The following is a 21,642-nucleotide window of genomic DNA, read 5'->3' as shown; positions in this document are numbered from 1 at the left end:
GATGCTGGATATAACCATAATGTGATATAATACCATTCGACTTTTTTTTGGCCAAACTTTGTTTTAATATGAAGCCACAGGCAGTTCACATTGAAGTCAGATCTGGGCAAAGTTTTAATCAAATGGAAACGACCATACAAGACCTGCAGTGGGAACATAGTGTAAAAGGTGCTGAACACTGGAGCTGTAGGGCCTGAACTGAAGACCCCTGAGTGTCAGATGATATTTCACTTCAACATGGAGAAAATCAAACATCAACTTAAAATATCATGAAACAAACACAGTATTAATGTTTGTTTAAATGTGTGATGTTACAGTACCAGTGTATGTGAACTTTGAATGAGTTCTGAGGTTTGAAAATGAAATCTGTTTAAGAAAATATACTAAATGCTTTTAAGTATAAAGCTGAGATGAGCTGAGAGGCTGTTTGGTTGATGATGTGATTTTGTGGCTGAAGCATCACAGCAGGCTGCCTGGTTTAACAGAGACTTTACACTCACCGGCCACTTTATTAGGTTTGTTGTCGTCGTCGTCTCCCGCTTTATCCGGAACCGGGTCGCGGGGGCAGCAGACTAAGCAGAGACTCCCAGACTTCCCTCTCCGCAGACACCTCCTCCAGCTCTGCTGGGGGAAGCCCTAGGCACTCCCAGGCCAGCCAAGAGACGTAGTCTCTCCTGCCTGTCCTGGGTCGTCCCCTGGACCTCCTCCCAGTGGGACGTGCCTGGAACACCTCCCGAGGGAGGCGTCCAGGGGGCATCCGAAGAAGATGTCCGAGCCACCTCAACTGACTCCTCTTGATGTGGAGGAGAACCGGCTCTACACTGAGCCCGAATGACCGAGCTCCTCACCCTATCTCTAAGGGAGAGCCCAGCCACCCTGCGGAGGAAGCTAATTTCAGCCGCTTGTATCCGGGATCTCGTTCTTTCGGTCATGATCCAGATTTCATGACCATAGGAACGTAGACCGAACGGTAAATTGGGAGCTTTGCCTTTTCGCTCAGCTCTCTCTTCACCACGATAGACCGGTGCAGCGTCCGCATTATTGCAGCAGCCGCACTGATCCGTCTATCGATCTCCCGCTCCATTCTTCCCTAACTCGTGAACAGGACCCGAGGATACTGGAACTCCTCCACTTGAGGCAGGGACTCTCCTCCAACCTGAAGGGGACAAGCCACCTTTTTCCGGTCGAGAACCATGGCCTCGGACTTGGAGGAGCTGATTCTCATCCCGGCCGCTTCACACTCGGCTGCGAACCGCCCCAGCGAACGCTGTAGGTCTTGGCAGGAGGGAGCCAGCAGAACTACGTCATCCGCAAAAAGCAGGGAGGAGATCCGCTGGTCCCCAAACCAGACCCCCTCCGGTCCTTGGCTGCGCCTAGAAATCCTGTCCATAAAAGTTATGAACAGGACCGGTGACAGAGGACAGCCCTGTCGGAGTCCAACATGCACTTTATTAGGTACCCCATGCTAGTAACGGGTTGGACCCCCTTTTGCCTTCAGAACTGCCTCAATTCTTCGTGGCATAGATTCAACAAGGTGCTGGAAGAATTCCTCAGGGAGTTTGGTCCATATTGACATGATGGCATCACACAGTTGCCGCAGATTTGTCGGCTGCATATCCATGATGCGAATCTCCCGTTCCACCATATCCCAAAGATGCTCTTTTGGATTGAGATCTGGTGACTGTGGAGGCCATTTGAGTACAGTGAACTCATTGTCATGTTCAAGAAACCAGTCTGAGATTATTCCAGCTTTATGACATGGCGCATTATCCTGCTGAAAGTAGCCATCAGAAGTTGGGTACATTGTGGTCATAAAGGGATGTACATGGTCAGCAACAATATTAAGGTGGGCTGTGGCTTTGCAACAATGCTCAATTGGTACCAAGGGGCCCAAAGAGTGCCAAGAAAATATTCCCCACACCATGACACCACCACCACCAGCCTGAACCGTTGATACAAGGCAGGATGGATCCATGCTTTCAAGTTGTAGACACCCATTTCTGACCCCACCATCCGAATGTCGCAGCAGAAATCGAGACTCATCAGACCAGGCAACGTTTTTCCAATCTTCTATTGTCCAATTTCGATGAGCTTGTGCAAATTGTAGCCTCAGTTTCCTGTTCTTAGCTGAAAGGAGTGGCACCCGGTGTGGTCTTCTGCTGCTGTAGCCCATCTGCCTCAAAGTTCGACGTACTGTGCATTCAGAGATGCTCTTCTGCCCACCTTGGTTGTAACGGGTGGTTATTTGAGTCACTGTTGCCCTTCTATCAGCTCGAACCAGTCTGGCCATTCTCCTCTGACCTCTGGCATCAACAAGTCATTTCTGCCCACAGAACTGCCGCTCACTGGATGTTTTTTTCTTTTTCCGACCATTCTCTGTAAACCCTAGCCCTCTATGGCATGAATTTTTATTTTATGAGGAAAAAAATATTTCACCCTAGTTTTGGGAGCTTGAGGGGGTCTTTATAAAATATCAATCAGAAAATGTGCTCCACCCTGCCCCCCCCCCACCAGATTTTGGTTTGTTGTCTCAGGGCAACAATATGCTATAAGGGTACTAAAATGCCAAGGTTTTCTTTAAGTGGAATGATGAACAAACAAACAATAAATACATTAGAAGAAGTTTTATTTCAAGTTTTATTTCAATTTCAACAAGTTTCCTTTCAACAAACGGCCACAAATGGTTTATTAATTAGTGCATTAGAGATTAGCTGCAGTGTGTTTATGTTTCTAAATACATGTTCCTGTGGGGTACTGAATGGCTCTGTGTTTCTCTTTTTTACAAAGTACAGTTTGTATTATTCTGTATGGAACCTCATGAAGCAGTTGCTCGTGGATGTGAAACAAAGGTGGGCGTCACATTTTTGGCACTTGGCTTTAGGTGTACCTGTGCATCTTGGTACCTTGCATCTCCCTTTCTTTTCATCCATGACCATCCAGTGGGCTGTGGCATCCAGACGCACATCAGGGACTGGGATAGGTGTAGTGGGTCCTCTTCTCCTCTTCTCCTCGTACTCCCCAGCAATTGTGGAACCGGGACGACCTGTCTTGCGCTCCAGATTCTTGCCACTTTTGCACAAGCTTTCTGCAATATACGACTTGAATGTATAAAGCCTCATCTGTTCCTCTTTTCTCATCCCAGTGCTGCTGCAGTCTCTCTTGTAGAGCAGCCAGGCAGTCACGATGGTCATGTCGATAAAGTGGAACATCAGCCGATGGTACCACTTTTTCGACCTGATTTTGCTGCGGTACAGTGCAATGAGGGAGTTGAGCAGATCCACTCCACCCATATTTTTATTGTACTCTCTCACCACAGCAGGACAGGGAGCTTTGATGATTTTTTTCTGCTTGGCATCCCACCTATCAACGTCGGTGACTGGGTGTGCTCCAATGTAATTGCTGAGAAGACTGACTGAACGGTTATCATACCATTTCAAGACATGCAAGGTGGTTTCGCCAACCGTGGCCATCTTCTGTTCAAAAGATCCACGCCCAGTTCTCTTCAACTCAGTATCACACATCAAGTTGACAAAAATCTTTGTGCATCCATTTCCTGTGATTAATAGTAGATATTACAGAAAAAAATGTATTATGTTGATAACTACACATCCCTACACATCTCCATCCATGAGCATGTTATAGTTCATACAAAAGTGGTCTAACTGCACAATGTTGCCCTGAGGCAACGAATGAAAAACTGCCATTTTAGTATATAAATGAAGACAAAAGGTATCTTTACTCAATCAAATATGCTTTTTTACTTATTCATGCACATCACAGATATTATTTATACAAAATTATTTAAATTTAAACATGTAAAAAAGTGAAATTTATCTGACCTTCTGCTAGGGGTGTGTCCAAGTCTGCTGCGGTCCAAAAAAGGATTGTTTCACTCCAAGACAAAGGTCAAGACCACGCCTAGCTCGAATTTCATTGGTCACAGACATATCATCAGACTTTTAATGTGATGTTTTACTTAAAAAAATTTAAAGGGGCGGTGTGTGGGCCAAAATAGTGGTTTGTTGCCTGAGGGCAACAGAATGCCATAGAGGGCTAGAGATGGTTGTGCGTGAAAATCCCAGTAGATCAGCTGTTTCTGAAATACTCAGACCAGCCCTTCTGGCACCAACAATCATGCCACGTTCAAAGTCACTCAAATCACCTTTCTTCCCCATACTGATGCTCGGTTTGAACTGCAGGAGATTGTCTTGACCATGTCTACATGCCTAAATGCACTGAGTTGCCGCCATGTGATTGGCTGCTTAGAAATTAAGTGTTAAAGAGCAGTTAGACGGTGTTCCTAATAAAGTGGCAGGTGAGTGTATGTGAAAATATTCTAGTTTATCATTTTTTTTTATCATATACTGAAAATGTTTAAGGTCTTACTGCGTTTAAAGTGAGTTAAAAAAAAAATTAAGATGCCTTGTATTTTTTATTTATTTTTTTTTCTGTCTTTTTTTATGGTGGCCGAAGATTTTAATATATGAGTAGTTCTAATTGGTTTCTGTCCACAAATGTGACATATGTGTTATAATGTAGCTGTAGCTTTCAAATAAATTGTGTTGCTGTGTCTATTAATGTCTGTTAATGTCACCCATCAATGTGTTAACTGCGTATATTTCTCTGTTCATTGTGGGTTAAAACCTCCAGAGCTCTGCTGCTGCTGTTCACCACAGCATCAATCACTTCCTCTTCAATCACTTCCTCTTCAGTTCATAGAAAAACACTTCAGAGGTTAAACTGGAAACCAGCAGGTTTTAAAAGTAAAATCCAATCTTACCAGTGTGACTGATCTATGAAATTAGACATTTGATCTGCTGCTCTTTATCGACACAGATCAGACCTCCTGGATTTATCTGATTGATTCTCCAGGTTTCTAAAACATCTAAACAAAAGAAGAAGTGCATTTCTCACATCTATCTAAAGTAAAAATATTCACACACTGATCTTCTTCCTCTATTATGGACTTCTTGCATGTCACTGTCTATAATGTCCTCTAATGAGCCTGAAATATAAGCTGTAACAATGTTTAAGTTTATATTTTTTACAGCAGCTTTTCAATTAGATATGAATATTTTTATTAAAAGTATATAATTAAAAGTTGATGATTTAGTCTTTCATCCTCAATTAAAACAAATAGATGTTTTTACCACATAAAGCAGCGAGATGCCCATCAGTCAGAGTGAGGAAGTGGTGAGTCTCAGGAAGTAGAAGCTACATGTGTGTTCAGGAGGCAGTCAGACAGTTGTGAGGGTGAGAGCAACAGACGCACGATGGCTCAACTCAGATGGATTCAAGGGTTTTTATTAATCATCCTGCAGCTCAAAGGTAGGAAGACTGAAAATCTTTGTATAGAGCTATAAATGATAGATCTGCTTTATTCACTGTGTCTGTGTTCAGATTGAATATTTCTGGTTCTGTTTTATCTTTTAACAGTCGCTGTAGATCTAACATCTGTTTTAAAGAGAGCTAGAGATGAAGTCACATTGAAATGTTCAACAGTGATCGATGGTCAACAGAAGTGTAGCAGCACTACATGGATCTTCACTGGTTCAGGATACAGAGCATCAGTAGAGCTGGTTGACTTCGGTCAGATTAATAATGACATCACTAAAGCAGACAGACTGAGTCTAACAGCAGACTGTTCTCTGGTTATAAAGAAGGTCAGAGAGGAAGATGCTGGACGTTATTACTGTCAACAATGGGAATATAGAGGAGCAGACAGACCAGTTCATCAGTCTGCTGTAGATCTGTCTGTTCTTAACAGTGAGTTTTAATATTTCTTAAATTATTGTTTTTGTACTTAAAAGTCAAATCATTTTATGCAACAATATGTGGAATTGATTAGTGATGGAGGTCATTTATCTGATTTAGTGTTTATTGTTTCTCTCTTCATCAGTAATTAAACAGGAAAATCAGAGGGTGACATTAAGCTGCTCTGTGGTGACCTTTGACCCCTGTAGATACAGAGTGAAGTGGTTTAACCAGGATGTGGACAACAAAGAACCACCATCAGAGACTGGCTGCTCTGCTAATGTCTCTTTATCATCAGGTTCTGAGTTCCCTCAGTGTAAAGTGACTGATACTGTTACTGATGAAGAGTTTACCTTCAGTCTTCAGTCCTCAGGTGAGAAACAGGTTAGAAGATGATGAACTGAAGAAGATCACTGACATCACAGGAAACTAGGATTAGATTCAAGATTTGAACACAACTGGACTATTTTCTCATTTTAGTAATAATCGGATTTTTATTAATGACCAAAATCAACGGATATAGTTATTTAATCAGTCTAATACTTTGAAAGAGTTTTAAAGACTAACATATGAACAGTTTTGGTTTCTGACACTTTGTTCTTGTTTCCAGAAATATCAGGAGGGAAAGTTCATCCAACAAACAAACCTGGAAACAAAAGCTCAAAGACAACCAGACCAGAAACCAAAAATATCTCACCAACCTTTCAAGGTAGTGATTGTTCTAATGTTTTAGATATATTTCAAAATCATGATCATATGATGTATATTATAATCTGCACATTTTGGCCTTTTATTTCTAAAATGAGTGAATAAAGACATTAAATAATTAAAAAACATCTGATAAAACTTTACTTATAAGTTAAACCTTTACATTTAAAAGACACTATGCTGAAATTCAGTACAAAATATTTAGCAACTTTGTTTCTTATTTTTCCTGGAAACTGAACAAATGAAGCCACTCCAGGAAACAAGGACCCAAAGCAAACAGTTGGGAGCAGGAGAACTTCTGACACAACAAATCAAGGTTTGGCCCAATTATACTCAGTTATGAATATATGAGTGGTTTGTCTTGAGCTCCTGTTATCATGTTGTTATTTCAGTCATCTTTATACATACTGTGGTGATCATGACATGGAGAGTTAGGATTGAGTGTGCTGACTGATAAAACCAGAAATAAATCTTTCTAAATTATAATTTTTCTGAGATAAATCAGACTCGCAGTTTTAAAAGACATCATCAATGTAATTTAAGTCATTTCATCCTCCATAGACTGGGACATTTTAGAGCTTTGATGAATTTATTGCCATTGTCGAGGTTATTTTGTTGGATATACCTTAGAATAAGTGAATGTTGTCAACCTCACCTGCAATAGTTTCATAACTATAACAGCCTTTAAATCATCTATGCCAGGGCTACTTTCCTTCTTTTCATGCTATGTGGATGTATCTAATGGAAAGTAAAATAGTGTCTGTACCTCCACTCTGAAATCACCATCTTTCCCCCTGAAGCAGCCATTGCTGCAGCTCACCTCTGCTAGTTTCTCTAAGCAGGGCTGCTGTGTGAGTGTGAGGTTTATAGGGAAACTAGCTGAACAGTGACTGAGTGAAGTTTTCCTGGTCAGAGAAAGAATCAGAATGAAACAGCAGCAAGAATTCAGGGTGAATTCAGGAAATCATGGAGTCATTTCTCTTTGTTTTAAAATAAACAATAAATCTAGTTTATACTCCACACACAATCATGTTTCTCTATCCCTGTGGAGAATTTTCTTTGACTTCCATCATTTCTAACCCATTTCTACAGCCGAACTGTGACCCTAAACCTAAGCATTACGTGTTTATGCCTAATCCTAATCTCATCCTAAACTCAATTCATACCTTAGTCTATTTAACTCACCTTAAAACAGCATCTGTGTCCATGGTGACCAGGCATTGGTCACTACTAGAACAGTCGGTCCACAGAATGTGCCATTATTTATAGAAAACGGTCCCCACACTGTAAAAAATGCATGCCCCCCAACACACTCACACACAAATGTTGATTTTATATCCTCTCTCATACATTTTTGAGTTTCTTAAATAATTTTTACCATTAGTTCTAGCTTAATTCTATGCTGACAAACAGTTTAAAAAAATGAAAATCATCTGACCGCTAATAAAGTAAAATATCATTTTAACCTTAAATTACAAAACATTATTTCTTGTTTCTCTTTCAGGTTTATGGCATATCATCATCGTCTCTGTGGGTTTAGCAGCTCTTTCTATAACGGTTGTGAGCGTCAACGTTTGGACCAGAACTAAAGGTAAGATAGAAAGAAATAAAACAGTTTTATAATCTGTTGAATCAGAATCCTCACTTCATTTTTAATTAATTATATCAATCGGTATAAATCGTAGAATATACTTTGATTTGCAAAAAAATATGGTTCACAGTGTTTATTGTCTTCTAACACCTGTCGTTGATGAAGTTAGAGATTTTAATGTCTATATTTATATTTTTGAACTCGTCTGTTTCCATCTTTTCTTACTGTTGGAAACTCTTAAAACAGAGCTTATATTTCTTTATTCTGACATTAAAGATTCACAATGAAAACAGAAATGATTATGTCGTTATTAGAGAAATTTTGACCTTAGTTAGTGGTAACCGTAGAAGAGATAAGGTGAAAAGTTGCTCATAACAACAACCTGACTGAGTTTATCAATAAGCGTCTCAGTGAGAGAAACACTTTGCAGGAGCAGCTCTATAGGCTGTCACTTCCACCTCTCAGGTGCTTCTAGATCTTTACCAACTGAACCCAAAGCTGCAGGAAGGAAAAGACAAACATGCAACAAGATCAGAGGCTGATTTCATGAAACCAGGATAAGGGATTAAGTCAGGATTTTCAGGAAAGCAGTAACACATCTGTTGCCATGGTGATTTATTCTGAGCAGCCAGCCTGCTATAGACAAGACTGAGAGTCAGACTCATCCTGATCTTTTATCTGCTCAGTCAGCGTCACATTGATCAGAAACCAATGAGCTTTGTTAGTGATTCTGTTACCTTATGAATGAATGAATAACTTTATTTCACACAATTCAGTAAAAACAACACATTTAACACATAGAAACATCAATGGCACGTATAATTGTGTTATATGTATACTTTAGTGTTTATTTAGGAACAGGGTTATGAAGAATTGAAGCTTATCTAATCATACCTCTTCATATCGTTGTGCATGTTGTGCTATTTTTCATCTGCCTACATTAAAAGTCTCTAATATATATTCTTATATATTAACTTATGTCATTATTCTAACTATAATTTTAGCGTATATAATTTATGTAAATCCCTTTAATGTCCCACAATAAGGAAATTCACTCTGGGCATGTTTGCTGCCATTGTGTGGCACCTGGGGAGCAAGTGGGGGTTAAGGGTTTTGCTCTGGAACTCAGATGGGAGGCTGTGAGGATCGACTGGATACTTGCAACCTTCTCAGATTACAAGCGCACTGCTCTAACCCATTAGGCTAACACTCCCCCCATTATTATTAACTCTATAATTTTCTATCTGGTCATCATTACTGACGTCATACACTCGCCGCTTTGTTTTAGAAAAATACAAAAATAAAAAATATACCCGCGGATGTCTGGGGGACAGTGATTCGCCTACATGTTATGAATGCTGACGTACCATAAATGATAAATTATGAACAGTTCAGCTTGTGCCTTCAAGTATACTGCTCATAGGAAGACATTACTTGGATATAACCTAACGGAATATCTTCAGAACAGCTCCCGATGACACAAAACTTATATGAGTGAGTAGAACATGATGTAATAACGTAAAATCAAGGGGCCAATGTAAAAAAAAGGCGTTCCCCTTTTCCAGTTCTTCTTTTGACATTTATATAAAATTAATAATTAAATTGTAATGTTTAGTTCATAGAAGCGGTTAGAATGTGTATTTTAGGCTGTTTGAGCATTTAGTTAATCTGCTATTGTGGTTGAATCAATGAATCTGTGCTCAACCTCATGGTCTCTGGAAGAAAACAGCAGGCCTGTTTCACTAAACCCAGAGTCTGGTGCCTGAACCTGGCTTTATCTCTTATTCTTGGAATGTATAAAATTATTCTTATTTTTTTTTTTTTCTTTTGTGCCTCTGGGCCACCAGGACATCACATGTCTAAGGCTCTGGATTACTGTTAAGAAATTACTTAGTCTGAGGTGTTGAAGAGCGATTCAGCGATTCCATTAACTGCTGCTGAAAGAGTTTTTATTTCATCTGTTTCTAAAAGGAGTATCATTTGTTTTTCTGTTTTTATTTTTTCTGAAGAGCATAAAGAAGATGAGGATGGAGAGAACTATGAAAACGCCTGAGGACTCTTTAGTTTGTCTTAAACTTCTCTCTACATCAAGGGGAGGTTGAGAAACATCATAAGGGGAAGTTTTCTTTTTTCTTGTTTTGCATGCTTAGCAGATTTTAATATTTGTTCAGTTCATTAAAATGTAGCAGGGGTCTTCCAGTCCTCCAGGTCTGGTGTCCTGAACCTTTTAGATGTGTCTCTGCTTCCACACACCTGAGTCAAATGGCTGAATTACCTCCTCAGTTTGCAGCCAAGTTCTCCACAGTCCTGATGATGACCTGAATATTAGACTCAGGTGAGTAGAAGTAAGGTTTTCCCACCGCAGATAAATTTTTTCTAAATCAGATTTTTTGGAGTCAAGGCTTTTTAAAACAAGTGGAATGACTCAGATTTGGCCCATTTCAGGCCCCCATCTGATTTTATTCTAGTCACATTTGAGCCACATTCATATTTGGTCCTGAATCTGTCTTTTATCTGATCTTTTGTAAACTGACTTCAACAGGAACGATTGAGGGAGTTAAGATTTAACTTGGACATCACTTTCCACTGCATTCATCACAACTTTGATCTGCTGAGCAGGAAACGGTAGCAGTTGGTAAAACAGAAGGAGGGCTGGAATAGAACTGGACAGTGGAGAGACAGAGATACATTAGAGCTCGTTAATAAACAGGTAAAACTTTATTCAGGTCAAATTCAAAGATTCATATGAATATGAAATGTGGCTGGTTTATAACGTCTTGTTGTTAGTTTGCATGAATATTTAGAAATCACATTGTTTGAGCTCATCTGATTCTGGGATGGACACCAGCCCTATTATTGAGCTGCTAACTTTATCGGTGTTTTCCCAAGTAACATCAACCATCCAATAAACCTTTTTTCATCTAATTTTGATAAAATATCAAAGAAAAAGCTAAAACAACAGCAGGACTTAGACAATACTCTATTTAAAGAAACAGTGTTAGTAACGGTTACACATCATATTCAGCCATTTAATTGTGTTTAAAGTCTAATAAGGACAATGATAGTAGATTGGTAATGAGGCAATTGAATTGTGAAATTTTGATATTTTACTAGTAGATTATGATTATATGTTTAACTAGAACTCGAGGTTGTATTTAAATAATAGATAATTCAAAATCGAGGGTAAAACCAATTGAATGTCACTAGTTGAATAATTATAACTGTAATCTGCATACTCATCAGGAGTCTTGGCCTCTCACATCCCTGGTGGACTTCCGGTTCTCTTCATCAACATAGTAAATTAGGCTATGGCTATCAACAGAGTTATTAATCATCAACCAAGTACACTGTCTCTGTTTATTCAAATGTTACCCAGAGGAGGGAGAGTCTGACCTGAGTGATAAATTATTTTCAGCAAAATAAACACAAACTAGTACAGGTTAAAATAATGTTTTTATTTCTAACAATCAGTGACTATAAGAAATCTAACAACGTTGCAAACACAACAAACTGCAAAAAAATAAACATCAGGTAGAGTAATACTGATAATTTGGAATGAGGGGCAAGGGGTTTTAGAGTCCATTTAAATGGGAGGATTAGACTACAAGTGTGGGCGCACCATAGGTTATGATTTTCAAAAAAGGGGTGGGGGGGTGGGGGGGGGGGGGGGGGGGGGTGGGGGTGGGGGGCTGAGCTGAGGCATAGGCTCTGTTGCGATCAGACACTGCAGCCAGGGGTTTCTGACGGCAGAATAGAGGAAGAGGCCTGTCTGTAGACTCACTTCCAAAAGATTTTACGTGGAAAGAGTCGCGTTGCTCGGGTAAAAGACGGCACTTAGCATTTAGTGTGCTGCTTTTAAAGGGGTATGAGGGTGGTGGGCAGTCCTGCCTGCATCACAGCTTTTGCTTCAGCTCATTCGTCTCACAGGTGTGACCCCTGGAGGTTTGGTCTGCTCGCATGATTGTCATCTGAGCTGTTGGATTTTCTGGAAGGAATGTAAACTACAGCGCAGTCAGGGGGCCTGCTCACACCTGCGCAGTCATGGTCTGCCCATGCCCATCTTAAAGGGACCTGCTTATGAGTCATTCAGTGGTCAGACTGTAATTATTTCAGCAGTGTTTGTGCCACAACAACAGATCCGGAAAGGAGATTGATATCAGGTAGATTTTTCAAGTTAATTTTATCTTCATTATCTAAATGTTTCCACAGAACTTATTTGATTATTTGAACTAAACTGCACTACAACAATTTCATTTTTTTAGGGCGAAAATGCTCCTCCATAGTAACTTAGAGGAAGAATTTATTTCCCCATTTATTTTTGCCACCTTTATGCTTAAGTGCTGCACCTCAGACATGAATGCTGGAGCTTTTCTGTTTGTTTAGGAGCAGAAATGCAAAACAGAAAATGAGGATGATGGTAAAGCGTTGGAGGTGAAGACTTAAAATACATCAGTGATCACTTTCAATGTCAGTGTTAGGTTATGACAGATATGACAGAGTATGAGTCTAACTACAACTGCACATCAGATGTTAAAAATCTATATGTCTGAGAAAAAGTCTTAACAGATGCTGTTTTTTACCTTTTGGCAGTCATCTGCTGATGCTGGATATAACCATAATGAAATGTCATCAAGGGTCTGTGGAGGGAGTCAAAGTAAGGGAGAGATGGCAGCTGACCCATAGATGCTGTAAGACAGAGTAACAAAGAACAGAAGGAAGGTTTGGAAAGAGCAACAGAACACCGAGCTGTTAGCTTGGCTATTAGATATCGGAGGTATGACTTTTGTATCTTTGGCAAAATCCATCCATCCATTTTCTTCCGCTTGTCCGGGGTCGGGTAGTAGGGGTAGTAGCTTCAGTATGGAGGCCCAGTCGTGCATCTCCCCAGCCACTTGGGCAAGCTCCTCCAGGGGAATCCTAAGGTGCTCCCAGGCCAGCTGAGAAACATAGTTCCTCAAGCAAGTCCTGGGTCTCCCCCTGGGCCTCTTCTGTGCCTGGAACACCTAACCAGGGAGACGTCCAGGAGGCATCCTAATCAGAGGCCCGAGCCACCTCAACTGGATACTCTCGATGTGGAGGAGCAGCGGCTCTATTTCAAGTCCTCCATGGATGACTGAGCTCCTCACCCTATCTCGAAGGGAGAGCCCAGACACACTACGGAGAAAACGCATTTCAGCCGTTTGTATCCAGGATCTCATTCTTTCGGTCATGACCCAAAGCTCATGACGATAGATGAGGGTAGGAACATAGATCAACCAGTAAATCGAGACCGGTACAGCGCATGCTTCACAGCAGACGCTGCACCAATCCGCCTATCTCCCGCTCCTTCTTCCCCCCCCCCCCCCCCCCCCCCCCCCCAACCTGGAGAAGGCACTCTACCCTTTTCCAGCTCAAGACCATGGTCTCAGATTTGGAGGCACTGATCCTCATCCCGACAGCTTCACACTCAGCTGCAAACCGCTCCAGTGAGAGCTATAGATCATGCCCTGATGAAGCCAATAGAACCACATCATCTGTGAATAACAGAGATGCAATCCTAAGGCCACCAAAACAGATCCCCTCAACACCTTGGTTGCGCCTAGAAATTGTGTCCATAAAAGTTATGAACAGAATTGGTGACAAAGGCCAACCTTGGCGGAGTCCAACCCTCACCGGAAAAACTAATCTGACTTACTGCCGGCAATGCGGACCAGGCTCTGACACCGGTCGTACAGAGACCTAACAGCCCTTATTAAAGGGCCTGGTACTCCATACTCCCAGAGTACCCCCCAAAGGACCCCCCAAGGGACACGGCCTTCTCCAGATCCACAAAATACATGTAGACTGGTTGGGCAAACTCGCATGTACCCCCCAGAATCCTGCTGAGGGTGTAGAGCTGATCCAGTGATCCACGACCAGGACGAAAACCACACTGCTCCTCCTGAATCCGAGATTCGACTATCTGACGGACCCTCCTTTCCAGAACCCCGGAATAGACCTTACCAGGGAGGCTTAAGAGTGTGATTCCTCTGTAGTTGGAACACACCCTCCGGTCCCCTTTTTTAAATAGAGGGGCCACCACCCCAGTCTGCCAATCCAGGGGAACTGCCCCTGATGTCTACATAATGTTGCAGAGCCGCGTTAACCAACACGGCCACACAACATCCAGAGCCTTAAGGTACTCAGGTAGAATCTCATCCACCCCTGGGACCTTGCCACTAAGGAGCTTTTTAACCACCTCAGTGACTTAAGCACCAGAGATGGGAGAACCCGAGCCGGAGCCCCCAGGCTCTGCTTCCTCAATGGAAGACGTGTTGGTGGGATTAAGGGGGTCTTCGAAATACTCCATCCACCGTCCTGACTTAAGGTCAGCAACACCCCACCCTCACTATAAATAGTGTTGGTACTGGACTGCTTCCTCCTCCTGAGACGCCGGACTGAGGACCAGAATCGCTTTGAGCCTGTACGGAAGTCTTTCTCTCCGAACTCTTCCCCACGCCCGAGATTTTGCCTCAGCGACCAGCCGAGCCACCTGCCGCTTTGACTGTCGGTACATATCAGCTGCTTCTGGAGTCCCACAGGTCAATAAGCCAGATAGGGCTCCTTCAAAATGTTCCACTCATTTTCATGGATTTGTTTGAGAAGAAGGAAGCTTATATAACCTTTTATTGGCCAAACTGTGTTTTAGTTTGGAGCCAAAAACGGATCACACTGAAGTCAGATCTGGGCAAAATTTTAATGAAATGTGATCAACCAAACAAAAAATTAGATTTCAGAAAAAAATAATGGATATGAGCATTATGACCTGCTGTGGGAACATAGTCTAAAAGGTGCTGAACACTGGTGCTCTAGGGCCCGAGCTGAAGACCCCTGAGTGTCAGATGATATTTCACTTCAACATGGAGAAAATCAAACTTCAACTTAAAGTATCATGAAACAAAATATTTACGTTTGTTCAAATGTGTGATGTTACAGTATCGGTGTATGTTAACTTTTAATGAGTTCTGAGGTTTGAAAATGAAATCTGTTTAAGAAAATATGCTTTTAAGTGTAAAGCTGAGATGAGCTGAGAGGTTGTTTGGTTGATGACATCATTGTGTGGCGGAAGCATCACAACAGGCTGCCTGGTTTAACAGAAACTTTATGTGAAAATATTCTAGTTTATCATTTTTTTTATCATAAATTGAAAATGCTAATGTGGTAAATGACTATTCTAGCTCCAAATGTTTGGTTTTTTGTGCAATATCTACATAGGCGTATAGAGGCCTATTTCCAGCAACTATCACTCCAGTGTTCTAATGGTACAAAGTGTTTGCTCATTGGCTCAGAAGGCTAATTGATGATTAGAAAACCCTTGTGCAATAACATTCACACATCTGAAAACAGATCAGCTCGTTACAGAAGCTACAAAACTGGCCTTCCTTTTAGCAAATTGGCATTCTGGAACATTTGTGGGGTCAATGAAATGTTAAAATGGCCAGAAAAAGAGAACTTTCTTTTGAAACGCGACAGTCTCTTCTTGTTCTTAGAAATGAAGGCTATTCCATGTGAGAATTTGCTAAGAAATTGAAGATTTTCTACAGCGGTGTGTACTACTCCCTTCAGAGGACAGCACAAACAGGCTACTGTGGGTACTATTTAATGAAGATGCCAGTTTTGGACTTGTGAGGCATCTGTTTCTCAAACTAGAGACTCTAATGTACTCATTTTCTTGTAAGTTGTGCAACAGGGCCTCCCACTTCTTTTTCTACTCTGGTTAGAGCCTGTTTGTGCTATACCTATACAGCTAGAATAGTCATTTACCACATTAGCAATGTATAGAGTGTATATCTTTAAAGTTAACACTAGTTTAAAGTTATCTTTATTGAAGAGTACAGTTCCTTTTCTTCAAAAATAAGGACATTTCAACGTGGTCCCAAACTTTGGAATGGTAGTGTATAAATGATAGATCTTCTTTATCCACTGTGTCTGTGTTCAGATTGAATATTTCTGGTTCTGTTTTATCATCTGTCACTGCAGATCAAACATCTGTTTTAAAGAGAGCTGGAGATGAAGTCACATTGAAATGTTCAACAGTGATCGATGGTCAACAGAAGTGTAACAGCACTACATGGATCTTCACTGATTCAGGAAACAGAGCATCAGTAGAGCTGGTTACCCTCGGTCAGATTAATAATGACATCACTAAAGCAGACAGACTGAGTCTAACAGCAGACTGTTCTCTGGTTATAAAGAAGGTCAGAGAGGAAGATGCTGGACGTTATTACTGTGAACAATGGAAATTTAGAGGAGCACACGAACCAGTTAATGAGTCTGCTGTAGATCTGTCTGTTCTTAACAGTGAGTGTTAATATTTATTAAATTATTGTTTTTGTATTTAAAAGTCAAATCATTTTATGCAGCAATATTTAGAAATGATTAGTGATGGAGGTCATTTGTCTGATTTAGTGTTTTATTGTTTCTCTCTTCCTTAGTAATTAAACAGGAGAACCAGAGGGTGACATTAAGCTGCTCTGTGGTGACCTTTGACCTCTGTAGATACAAAGTGAAGTGGTTTAATCAGGATGTGGACAACAAAGAACCACCATCAGAGACTGGCTGCTCTGCTACTGTCTCTTTATCATCAGGGTTTGAGTTCCCTCAGTGTAAAGTGACTGATACTGTTACTGATGAAGAGTTTACCTTCAGTCTTCAGTCCTCAGGTGAGAAACAGGTTAGAGGATGATCAACAGAAGAAGATCACTGACATCACAGGAAACTAGGATTAGATTCAAGATTAGGACACAACTGGACTATTTTCTCATGTATTAATAATCGGATTGTTATGAATGACCAAAATCAACTCATATATTTATTTAATCTGTCTAATACTTTGAAAGAGTTTTAAATACTAACATATGAACAGTTTTGGTTGCTGACACTTTGTTCTTGTTTCCAGAAAAATCAGGAGGAAAAGTTCAACCCACAAACAAACCTGGAAACAAAAGCTCAAAGACAACCAGACCAGAAACCGAAAATATCTCACCAACCTTTCAAGGTAGTGATTGTTCTAATGTTTTAGTATATTTCAAAATCGTGATCATATGATGTATATTATAATCTGCACATTTTGGCCTTTTTTCGTCTCAGGTGATTAGAATTAGAGACATATAAGGTTTTCCAACTGCAGATAAATTTGGCCTGAATTAGATATTTTTGGAGTCAAGGCTTTTAAAAAAAGTGGAATGGCTCAGAATTGGCCCATTAATGGCCCCCGTCTGAGTTTGTTTTTTTTTTTGTGTTTTTTTTTGTAGTCAGATTTGAACCCCATTCATATTTGGTCCTGAATCTGACTCTTATATGATGTTTTTTAATGTGACTCCAATGGCAACGATTGAGGAAGTTTAGATTTAATTTGAATATCACTTTCCACTGGATTCATCAGAACTTAGATCTTCTCAGCAGGAAACAGTAGCAGTTGGTAAAACAGAAGGAGGCCTGAAATATAACTGGACAGTGGAGAGACAGAGAGACATTAGAGCTCGTTAATAAACAGATATAAACTTTCTCCTTGTTTCTAGAAATATCAGGAGGAAACGTTCAACCAACAAACAAACCTGGAAACACAAACTCAAAGACAACCAGACCAGAAACAGAAAATATCTCACCAACCTTTCAAGGTAGTAATTGTTCTAATGTTTTACAAATATTTCAAAATCATGATCATATGATCTAAATTATAATCTGCTCATTTTGGCCTTTTTTGGCTCTAGAATTAGGGAATAAAATCATGAAATAAGATTAAAAAAAAAAAATCTGATAAAACTTTACTTATAAGTTAAACTTATACGTTTAAAAGACACTGCTGCATTTCATTACAAAATATTTAGAAACTTTGTTTCTTATTTTTCCTGGAAACTGAAAAAAAAAAAAGCCACTCCAGGAAACAAGGACCCAAAGCAAACAGTTGGGAGCAGGAGAACTTCTGTCACAACAAATCAAGGTTTGACCCAATTATACTCAGTAAATTAATATGAATACATGAGTGGTTTGTCTTGAGCTCCTGTTATCATGTTGTTGTTATTTCAGTCATCTTTATACATACTGTGGTGATCATGACATGGAGAGTTAGGAATGAGAGTTCTGACTGATAAAACCACAAATACATCCTTCTAAATTATACTTTTTCTGAGTTAAATCAGACTCGCAGTTTTAAAAGACATCATCAATGTTAATTAAAGTCACTTCATCCTCCATAGACTGGGACAATTTAGAGCTTTGATTAATTTATTGCCATTGTCAAGGTAATTTTGTGGGATATAACTTAGAATTAGTGAACGTTGTCAACCTCACCTGCAATAGTGTCATGTTTATAATCATCTATGCCAGGACTGGTTTCCTTCTTTTCATGCTATGTGGATGTATCTAATGGAAAGTAAAATAGTGTCTGTACCTCCACTCTGGAATCCCCATCTTTCCCCCTGAAGCAGCCATTGCTGCAGCTCACCTCTGCTAGTTTCTCTAAGCAGGGCTGCTGTGTGAGTGTGAGGTTTATAGGGAAACTAGCTGAACAGTAACTGAGTGAACTTTTCCTGGTCAGAGAAATAATCAAAAGATAACAGCAGCAACGATTCAGGGTAAATCATGAAGTCATTTCTCTTTGTTTTCATATAAAAGATAAATCTAGTTTATATTCCACACACAATCATGTTTCTCTATGCATGTGGAGAATTTTCATTGACTTCCATCATTTCTAACTAATTTCTACAGCCTAACTGTGGCTCTAAACCTAAGCATTATGTGTTTATACCTAATCCTAACCTCATCCTAAACTCAATTCATACCTTAGTTTTTAAACTCACCTTAAAACGGCGTCTGTGTCCATGGCGACCAGACGTTGGTCCCTACTAGAGCAGTCGGTCCTCAGAATGTGCCATTATTTATGGAAAACGGTCCCCACAATGTAAGAAATACATGCCCCCCCCCAACACACACTCACACACAGATGGTGATTTTATTTCCTCTCTCATAAATTTTCGAGTTTCTTAAATAATTTTTTACCATCAGTTCTAGCTTGATTCTATTCTGACAAACAGTTTAAAAAATGTAAATCATCTGACTTCTAATAAAGTAAAATATCATTTTAACCTTTGATTACAGAACATTATTTCTTGTTTCTTTTTCAGGTTTATGGCGTATCATCATCGTCTCTGTAGGTTTAGCAGCTCTTTCTATAACGGTTGTAAGCATCAATGTTTGGACCAGAACTAAAGGTAAGATAGAAAGAAATAAAACAGTTTTATAATCTATTGAATCAGAATCCTCACTTCATTTTTAATTGATTATATCCATCGGTATAAATCTCAAAATACACTTTGATTTGCAAAAAATATGGTTTATTGTGTTTGTTCTCTTCTAACACCTGTTGGTGATTAAGTTGGAGATTTTAATGTCAAGTTTTTAAACTCGTCTGTTTCCATCTTATCTCATACAATTCAGTAAAAATGAGTGTTGCGTCGATGCCATTTTTTGGCCCCGATACGATACCTGGCTGTGCAGTATTGGCCGATACCGATACCATCTATTTGAAATTAGTTTGTGTGTGTATATATGAAGAACTGCATACTACTTGGATGTAAAATAATTTTCATCATGGCTTTGTCAAGCTGCTGCCTACCTTTGTGAAGCAGGAAAAAGACTAATACAAGGTGGATCCAGTAGAACTTTTTATTGCCTACCTGGAATGGGGGACAATAGTTAAATAAACTTTTGGTTCTCAAAATGGTATCAGTGCCCTATTTGTTGGTACTTGCCGATACCGATACCACCACTTTAGTGTTGGATCGGGGCCCCGCCCCGATACTGTTTCGCTGCAACACTAGACAAAAAATTACAAATTTAGCACATGCAACCATTAATGACACATTTAATTGTGTTACATGTATACCAGTGGCGGCCGGCCCATAGGGGGCGCTGGGGCACCGCCCTCCCTGATAAGAAGAGAGAAACGTAAAATATATTTTTAGAAATTAACTCATAAATGTCAGTTTTACTCTCTAGAGTGTGTACCTATAAGCAAAACAAATTATATAAACTACATTTCCCTACCTACTGTCATTCATTTGTGGATTTCCACAGACAGACTCCTACCGTCTCTGTCTTGGGGCGCTGATCGGACAGACCCACATTTGCAGAGAATCTGTCAATCATGTACTATTGCTAGGTGAATTTAATGGCCAATCAGCGTCTCAGAACTTTATGGTCTTGGGGCTCTGAAAATACTGCGCTTTTACAGGCTTCTGAACCCAAGCGCAGGTGCAGACAATTAGAGGGACAATGGCGAACGTAACGAACGAGATGCAGCTTCCACCAAATTTGGTGAGATCCTTATTTATCTACCCGTTTGCCAGAAGAACATCCCTGTTGTAGGATATGAAAATTTCCTGTCATGGTTATTGTGACTGTGACGAATCCACCTTGTCGCTTAAAACTTTGCGTGCCACACACACATTCCTGTTATACTGTGCTTGTGAGGACCAATCCGCTCGCGCTGAGACCAGTAGCTCCATTAACTTAAAACACACAAGCTGTTCCTGGTTACCTGCTGGCGTATTGAGGGTGCACACTTAATATTTCAGTGGGGTTAGCCGTGTGTGTGTGTGTGTGTGTGTGTGTGTGTGTGTGTGTGTGTGTGTGTGTGCGCTACGGGGACTTGTCATCTTCAGTCTGGCTGCGTCTTTGCTGGGTTCAAACCCAGTTTGGTGTAATTGAATAAGTCAATGAATCTGTGTAAAAGAATTAAGTTGTAAAAATTATTTGTTTTTGTACATCAATTGTTTGTGGAGGTAATATATGGACAAAACTGATTTATGAGAAGAAATCAGAAATAAGAGAGCCTGAGGGTAGGGGCTTAAACTATTTAATGAGGGCTGTGGGAAGAAGAGCGGCCATTTCTGTTTTCTGTTTCTTTGTTACATTGCTGGTAACTGGAGGGAGGCTGAGGCCCAGAGGATCTTGTATATGTTTAGTTTCTTTTGCACCCTGTGTTGAGTTTTTGAGCACAATAAATCACCAACACAGGTAACCCGACTGAGCCTGGATTCTTGGAGGCCAAAGAACCCCGTCACAGTGACCAAAATCATTACTGTTACTGTTATTATATAGTAAATTAAATCATTACTGTTAAATTGTATGTATTGTGCAATTGTTTATTTGAATTCTTATTCCGGATTAGTTGGAGACATACACTAGGCTATATCAGCCCCACCAAAAATATTTTTCACCAGCCGCCACTGATGTATACTTAAGTGTTTATTTCTGAACAGGGTTATGAAGTATTGAAACTTATTTAATCATATCCTCACCTTGTGCATGTTGTGCTATTTTTCGTCTGTCTACATTAAATGTGTCTAATATATAGTCTCATATATTAACTTATCTCATTATTCTAACTATAATTTTAGAATATATCATGTAATATAAATCCCTTTAATGTCCCACAATAGGGAAATTCACTCTGTGCATGTTGGTCCATCCCCTTGGGGATAGGTGGGCCACCATTGTGTGGCGCCTGGGGAGCAATCAGGGGTTAAGGGTTTCGCTCAGTAACCCAGAGTGGAGGCTGTGGGGGT

General features: G+C 40.2%; 1 protein-coding gene across 1 annotated transcript in view; it reads left to right on the top strand.

Annotated features, from left to right (window-relative positions):
- The first annotated feature begins 5,273 nt into the window (after window positions 1-5,273).
- The window catches only part of LOC119795874, a 40,999-nt gene continuing 24,630 nt past the window's right edge, over window positions 5,274-21,642 (top strand). Inside the window, exons 1-6 of the mRNA XM_038304114.1 lie at window positions 5,274-5,328; window positions 5,437-5,766; window positions 16,043-16,372; window positions 16,507-16,734; window positions 16,971-17,069; window positions 17,593-17,691. Of these exons, the coding sequence (XP_038160042.1) occupies window positions 5,274-5,328; window positions 5,437-5,766; window positions 16,043-16,372; window positions 16,507-16,734; window positions 16,971-17,069; window positions 17,593-17,691 (1,141 nt within the window). The remainder of the gene's footprint in view (window positions 5,329-5,436; window positions 5,767-16,042; window positions 16,373-16,506; window positions 16,735-16,970; window positions 17,070-17,592; window positions 17,692-21,642) is intronic.

This window comes from Cyprinodon tularosa, unplaced genomic scaffold (assembly GCF_016077235.1).
Source record: "Cyprinodon tularosa strain WSP-4 unplaced genomic scaffold, ASM1607723v1 ctg526, whole genome shotgun sequence".
Classification (NCBI taxonomy): Eukaryota; Metazoa; Chordata; class Actinopteri; order Cyprinodontiformes; family Cyprinodontidae; genus Cyprinodon; species Cyprinodon tularosa.
This window is presented reverse-complemented; position numbering and strand designations above follow the sequence as displayed.